Source organism: Sus scrofa, chromosome 8 (assembly GCF_000003025.6).
Source record: "Sus scrofa isolate TJ Tabasco breed Duroc chromosome 8, Sscrofa11.1, whole genome shotgun sequence".
NCBI classification, from domain to species: domain Eukaryota; kingdom Metazoa; phylum Chordata; class Mammalia; order Artiodactyla; family Suidae; genus Sus; species Sus scrofa.
Window position 1 is genome coordinate 137,603,987 of NC_010450.4, and position 7,634 is coordinate 137,611,620.

Sequence of the window (7,634 nt, forward strand, 5' to 3'; positions counted from 1 at the left end):
TGTGATAGATAAGCCAGTGTAGAATCGGTTACTAGAGCATCGATAGAGGGACTCCGAAGTGGTCACGACCCTAAGACCTAAAGGATCGATGTTCACTTGGTCTTGCTTTTCTCGGCTGCTGGACACATCACACACCCCTGCATGCGTACACCCTGTTTAAGAACCATCGTCGGCATGCGAAGAGTACACAGGGGCTTTTATAAGAGGAAGGATGGGGAGAGGAGGAAAGTCATCCGGGTGTCCTGCATTGTAATGCCCCAGGGCTGGTCTTTCCAGAGCCGTGCAGCTGTTCAAGCCTTTAGAAGGAAAGCGGGGCCCTGCAATAGACAGTCCATCACGGTCATTTCACCTTGGTTTCTAGGGAAGCGCTGCACGTGGTTTCTTAATGGATGATGATGAAAGCGGAAGGGTTCTAGAGCACAGGACGCCCTTTCATGTCCACATCACTAGTAGAACCTCAAGTGGGCTTTTTAGCTGCTCTCCCCGACGCAGGCCTGGAAATAGCCTCTGGCCCACTTGTGGAAAGGCTGGTATCCTGCTGCTGAAAGGAATGCTGACATCCCAGGGTCAGCTTAGCTTCAACGGCAGGCATCTTTGTTTAAATGATCTGTCCTTTGATCAAGAATCTCAACACGTTCCAGATAAAGGTTCTCCAAGTAATAATCAAACCATGCCTTCTCACCTTTGGGCTCTAAAGTGGTGTGGAGTAAATAGCGCAAGTGGGGCAGGATTGATTGTCCCTCTTTTCTGCTACCTCTACTTTCCAGGGACTCAGTAGCCACACATTAAAAAAAAATTTCAAAACACTTTCCAAATAATTGCTTTGAAGAAAATAGTCATTTATTGTCAAAGCATCCAACATACCCAGATAATCTATAAAGTTTAATAAATCTTTCCAGGGATAAAAGAAACACATAACTATTCAGACTCCGTTTCACTGGCACAAAATTACATTTTGTATTAAAAGGAAATACGTATTTACATAACGATGACATTCTTCACTGAAGTCCATAATCATTTCATGATACATGCACTTCCTCGGAAACTTAAATTGAATGGGGACGCCCTTTTTACGTGTTTTGCTTGTTTTTGTAAGAACACAAACTGTAACCAAGAAATGCAGAAAGCATCTCCCTCTCCTCCTTGACTTTATATCTAAAATAAAATTTGCCCTTACATATAATTATTACATCTAAACCGTAAGTGCTTAATAATTTAAGTAGAAACGTATGACAAATGCATCAATATGTTGCAATATATGACATTTTAAAAAATGTACCTTTGTTTTTGGGAAAGTGAAAATGCGTGCATTCAAAGGAAAACCCCTCAAACAACCCAGCAGATCAAAAAAGTCCACCATCCTCTGTGTGTGTGTGTGTGTGTGTGTGTGTGTGTGTGTGTAGGGCTCGGGTCAACGTCTGGAGGTAAAGGCGGGGAGAGAGCACTGTGTGAGTGTGTGTGTGTGTGTGTGTGTGTGTGTGTGTGTCTGCCTCTCTGGGTGCGACGACGTTTCCGGTCACAAAGAGGTGGGGGATGTCCTCGAGTGTTTGTCCCTGCAGGTGGCTCGCCTGTGAGTGTGCGCGCGTGGAAAGCTGGGGTCTTCTGCGCCAGGGTCAATTATGCGAGGTCATGTGCCTGGAGAGGTGGTGGCGCTCTCGGAAGGACTCGTTGCAAATGGGGCACTTGAGTTTCTCCTCCCGCCTTCGCTTCACCAAGGGCTCCAGCGCGTACTCCTTCTTGTGATGCGACCGCATGTGGTACACCAGGTCGGAGGTCATGCGGAAAGAGGCATTGCACTTGGCGCACCAGTTCTGCGCCGGCAGGCACAGCGACGTGAAGGACGGCGGCAGCAGCGTCAGCGCCGAGGGCAGCTGCAACTGCAGGGGCCCCGCCGCCGCCGCCGCCGCCGCGGCCGCCGCGGCCGCCGAGCTCTTGGGCCAGAAGGCGGTGGCGTAGAGGAAGGGGCTCTGCTTGGGCAGCCCGCCGCCCCCGCCGCCCCCGCCGCCGCCGCCGCCGCCCGGCAGGGCCCCGCAAGCTCCGTTCAGGTCCGCGGCTCCCTGGAGCTTCACGGCCAGAGGGTCGGAGGCGGCGGGGTACAGTCTGGTGGGGCCCACGCCGTCGCCGGGGTGGCACGGCTCGAGCGCGCCCAGCTTCTGGCCCAGCACCAGCGGCGCCAGCTGCGGGAAGGAGCGCGCCGGCTGCGAGAAGGCGCTTTTGCGCTCGTCCGACGCGGCGCCCTGGCCGCCGCCCGCGCCGCCCGCGGCCCCGGTGCCCGCGCCGCCCCCCGCGCCGTGGCTGCCCGCGCCGCCCAGCTGCGGCACCGAGGTGAAGGCGCTGCCCCGCGCCGGGCTGCCGCCCTCCAGCCGCCCCGGCAGCGCGCCCCCGGGCCGCGGGGCCAGCAGCTGCTCGGCGCCGGCCGGCGAGGCGGCCACGGGCGTGGACGAGCCGCCGCCGCCGCCCGCGTCCTGGTCCTCGGCGGCCGAGCTCCCGCCGTCGGCGGCCGCGTCCTCCTGCAGCCCCGCCGCGCGGGCCGCCTTCTTCACCTCCACGAAGGCGCTGCGCTTCGCCTCGCCCGTCTCGGGGCTGGGCGGCGCGAAGAGGCGGCCGCTGTCCTCCAGGCCGAAGTAGCTGCCGGCAGCGCGGTACTGCTGCGGCGTGCACACCAAGTCCTCCTTGGAGGCGGGCAGGGGCCGCTCGGCGAAGCGCCCGCGGCCCCCGGCCAGCCCCGCGCCGCCGGCCTCGGCCGCCTCCTCCGCGCATTTCCTCTTCCCTTTGCCCAGGCCCGCGGCGCCGCCGTCGGGACTCAGCTCCGCCTCCTGGTGGCCGCTGCCGCTCCGGAGGCTGGGGGCCGGGGAGCAGCGGCGGGCTCCCCCGGAGTTCTCCAGCTCCCGCGCCAGGTTGTGAAAGTCCGTGGACGGCTTCGCGCCGCCGCCTCCAGCGGCGGCGGGCGGGTTACCGCCCTCGGGGGCCGGGGCCGGGTAGTGGGGGACAGGGCCGGCTTTGCAGAACTTGGGGCCGGGACCCAGGGGCGCGTCCTGTTGCTGCGGCTGCTGCTGGTCTGGGCCGCCGCCGCCGCCCCCGTGATCCTTGGTGCCCACGCCGCCGCCTTGCTCCTCTCGGGGGCTCAGATCTGCGCTGTGAAGTCTCTTGGGGCAGCGGAAGCGCAGATGCGCCACATAGGGGAACTCAAACTGGAAACGCTGGCTGCATTCCAGGCATGTGTAAGGGGACGACCCTGCTTGGTGAGCAAACAGCACGCGCACACACACAGACACACGCACACACACGCATATCACAGGATTACTCAGCGTCGTCGCCGGCCCGCTCTGCCATCGCCCCCTTCGCAAAGCCCCCTTCACCTCTCAGGGCCCGAGCGCCCGCGAGGAGAACGGCCTGGGAGACCCGAGCCGCCTCGCCCGCGGGGGCTGGCGGGGGTGCAGCCAGTAAGCCAAGCGTGCCCCGTTCGGCCTCACCCGTCTGTCCCAGCTCCAGACTCTAGCTCAGAGGCTCCACGCGAGGCACCCCAGGGGAGGGGAGGCGCGCCAGGCGCCGGAGGGAGCCCCGCCGCTCCCGGCGTCGCTTCCCCACCAGCCAAGGGCCCCTTCGCAGGTCGCGAGCCAACCTACCGTTCATTTTGCTGTGGGATCTAGAGGGGCAGAGCAGGAGTAACTCCGTCAGTTCTTTCCCGTACCAAACTAGCAACTCCTCGTCTTTGGCAATCCTGCGGAGAGAGCGGTAGAAGAGCTGTCCGTTTTTTATGTAGGCCTCAAGGTTCTGCTCTTCTTTGTCTCTGGCTGATTGGACCAGACGCAGCCACATGAGACCTTCGGAGGAACCGCTGGCCGCCGAGGTGTCTACCTACAGTTTAGAGAGAAGAGAGAACACAGGACGAGGGTGAGGGAGGGAGGCTCTGGGGAGAGCCTGAACCCCCAGGAACCAGGGCCTTTTCCTCTGTGATTCTCTTCCGAAGAACTGAGACCTTGCCTCTGGAAACGTGACGGAGTTGATAGCCGGCCTCCTGTCTGTGACCAGCAGGCAAGAGAATGTCCCTCGCCAGCTGCACCCGTTTTATACGTCAGTGATGTTGTCGTGTATTGGGTGAACATCGAATGAGGACCTTTCTTCTGACCATTCAAATGAGGGTTAACCTCGTGGGAATGCGTGTCTAAATTATGCCACGGTACAAAAAGTATGGAAATCTTGTTTGTTTTAGAAGGAAAAGCAAGTTTAGATTTTAGAAATTATTCTGTGGCATTCACTCATCTACGTAATCTTGGCTTAAGCAATTAATATTTTTCTTCATAAAGTAAGAATAGGAAGTGAGAGGACTTTTCACACTTCGCTTTAATGATGTTTTATTGTCAAACCGTGAACATTTTGATTGGAGTACATACCCTGGGCACTAGGTAGCTCAATCAGAAAGAGTAATATTCTGGGGAACCAGAGGTCTCTGCGGTTGGAAAGCAAATGCACCCAAAACTTACCAGAGAAGTACTTATGGAAAGTACTTAGGATGCAAAAAGCCTTAACCCTAGTGAAATCTCCCAGAGAGTTACGGGAGTGGGGCTCATCTCCAGGAAATCCCAGAATTGAGGCACTTATTTAGACATACCTGACATCCAACATCAAATTTTGTCATTTATTTTTAAAGATCAGTTGACAATAATTTGAGTTTAATTACCCTTTTCTAATTTTTGGTGTGTGAAATAAGATGGCACATGCATCCCTGTTGTCTACACTCAGAACCTTTCTTACCTGTCATTAGAATGATTCTTCATCCACTTGCAACAGGATATTACCCTCGTACCCTACGCAGCACCAGCCAAGACTTACCCGGAAGATATAAGGGACTGTTCTCTTGTCCGTGGACTTGAGAGCTATGAAAGCTATGCTGTCGTATAGGGAAGTATGGCTCAGGACACAAGGACCAAAAATAGCATTCTCAGGGATGTCGCAGGTGGTGTAAACGCTGGTGAAAATATCTGTCAGGCATTGCTGCACAGCCTTGGCATCTCCATCCCAGATGCCTCGCTGGATGCCGGGGTCCTCCATCACTGGAGACAGACACACAGGACAATCGAAGCTCGTTACACTCCTCCTTCTGCCTCTATGAATCCAGGCAGAATGTTTTAGCTACTTAACAGATTTTTCTTGAATTTGCCTGGTTTTTGCATAGCTCTTATTTCAAAAATAAAGCCAATGGCAGATCAAATCTGGCATATTTTGAAGATGCTAATGAAGAGAACTTTCTTTTCCTTTAAAAATTAAAAAAAAATTATGATGGAAATCTCACAGTGGACTGATCACTAGAAAGAAAACGGAGGGCTAGGAGAGAGGAGCCGGCTTTTTGCTTTACCTTTTGGGGGAGGATGGGGCAGGATGGGGGTAAAGGAAGGGGAGAACAATGGGGGGGTTATTAAAAAAACAAACAAACAGCTTATAGACTTTTTCAAACTGAAAGAAACTTCTAGCCCTGGGGAGACAGCTCCTCTTATGTATTGAACTGGGCGCCTGGGAGCCGATTTTATTTTTTTCTTCCAAAGAGGGGAGCAGCATGAGCGAGCAGGCGGAGACAGCGGAGCATGGCGAATGGATTTCAAGTGGAGTGTCAGGGCCAGTGATTCCATGTCAGCTAACCTTTCTCTGCAGCCTCCAAGAGGGGACGTGTGTCTGCTCATTACCATAATCCAACACTGTCCCTCCGAGGCTTTAATTAAAAGCAGCAAGCAGAGGTAATTATTTTTTTCACGACATGCTTATTTATGGATGAGGGTGAATCCCAGTTACCTTGTCATACAAGGGGGTGGGTAGAGTCGCCTGCGCCTCAGGAAGTGAGCAGGTATAGGGCAGGCCTGATGCATCCCCTGTCTGAAATACCGCGTGTGTAATGACTGGAAATTATCTCCATCACCCAGATAGGACCTAGTCTGGGCAAGAGGAGGCTGCCCTGCTTGGGGAGACCTCGGTCGGCTCTCCAGCTGTTCAATCCGCAGCAATTTAGAAAGTAATGCCCCCGATGGAGGCTCTCTACCATTAAGTTGTTATAAAGAGACGTCTCCCTTTCTTTGCTTCTGGACACCCCCCACAAGACTTATCATTGAAAACACTAACAAACAAAACAGATATTTAAATTTTAAAGTGGCTTTGTACTACCTTCATTGTTCACTCTGATGAAAAGATTCCCCCAAGTTGATTTTTCCCTAACGACGTCACCATAGGCAATTTTTAAAGTATATTTTGTATAAGTGGCAGAAAAGAAGAGATGTAATTCTTTTCCCAAAAGGCTGTTCTTTATGGAATAATATTAGCAATGTCCATTTTAATCTTACTGTCTATTACCCAATTAATCTTGCAAATATGCTTACAAGGTAGGGCTCCCCCCCCCCTTTCCAGCTAACAGAGCCTGAAACTTTGGTCAGCCTCTTCTTCCATTCACTCTTACTGCACCCTCCAAATGTCAAGTAACAGGCTGCATCTGGCAGACAGGAATCAGAGGAAATAGCCACAAAGTAGAAACTTACTTCGTTAGGCTACAGCATCTATCCCTGGGCATTTTACCCCAAACAAGGCAGCCTTTCTGATCTCCAACTGCAAATTTAAATGCATTTTTAAAAAATCCCTCCGAATCTCCTTCTCAACGGAATCCTATTCTCTGCTTTTCAATTTCCTCAATCCAGCGTTTTATGCCCCAATTTTTGTCTTCCTTTTAAAAGTCCCTTTCACACAAGCGTTTCATTGTGCCGAGAGGTCGCCCCTTCCCTTGGGGCGGCAGCAGGGACGCAGGCATTAAAATGCAGTCTCCCGGACAATACGGTGCAAAGACCCTCGCTACGCCGCGCTGCCAGGGGTTCGCGTCGCCGCGGCGGCCGCCACGAGCCTCGGGCTGGTCCCCAAACCCGCTGGGCGACGACAGCCTGGCAGGGCTCCGCCGCCCGCGCGCCGCCGCCTGTGCCAGCCAGCCCTGCCCGGCTCCGCATCCTCCTCCAGGCCCGGGTTCCCGGCCGCCGGGCGTCCTCCGAGCCGGGCTCGCCCTCCCCCGCGGGCGCCAGGCATTGTCTGCGGTCGCGCGCTCCGCGTCGCTCGCTTCCCCGCAAAGTGCGCGGCTGCCGCCCCTCCCTTTGTGGAAGCTTCTGGGCAGCAGAGGGCCCCTCAACCGGTCGTTCTCCCCCTCTCCTGGACAAGGAGCCCGCGGCCAAAATTTTCCACGCTCCCCACCAAGCCTCCCTTCCTCCCACCCCTCCCCCGCGGATGCGAAGAGACGTACCCAGAACCAGGTCAGGATCCAGTCGCCCAAATAAGGCCACCTGGAGCCGGGAACTGCGATCGAGGGTTTCTCGAGCCTATTGTATCCGTCCGTGTACGTCCATGTCCGGAGGTGTCGGGCTCGCGGTCGCGTAGGCTCTGCCTAAGGAGAGGAGAGAGAGATGGAGAGACGCGGAGCGAGCGCGCAGGGGCGAGGGAGAGGCAGACGGAGAGACGGCGAGGGAGACGGGGGGAGAGAGTTGTACAGATGGACCCGATGCAGTGACTGACTGGCACGCAGACACACACTTTTTGTTTGCTGCACATAATCTGCCCAATGACGCGTGACAGCCCACGTCCCCTCCCTTTAACTCTTTGCTGGGCTGGGCGCT

At 55.2% G+C, this 7,634-nt stretch overlaps 1 protein-coding gene across 2 annotated transcripts; it reads right to left on the reverse strand.

The window, feature by feature from the left end:
* PRDM8 (PR/SET domain 8) lies at nt 819-7,403 on the reverse strand. 2 transcript variants are annotated; one of them, XM_021100796.1, is made up of 4 exons: nt 7,265-7,403; nt 4,834-5,054; nt 3,627-3,858; nt 819-3,235 (listed from the first exon to the last, which is right to left on the reverse strand). In XM_021100796.1, exons 2-4 carry the CDS (start codon nt 5,050-5,052, stop codon nt 1,614-1,616), a joined length of 2,073 nt encoding a protein of 690 aa, XP_020956455.1. In that variant the 5' UTR covers nt 5,053-5,054; nt 7,265-7,403; the 3' UTR covers nt 819-1,613. The 2 variants fall into 2 exon arrangements, with proteins under 2 accessions (XP_020956455.1, XP_020956454.1); XM_021100795.1 differs by having other exon boundaries at nt 819-3,238.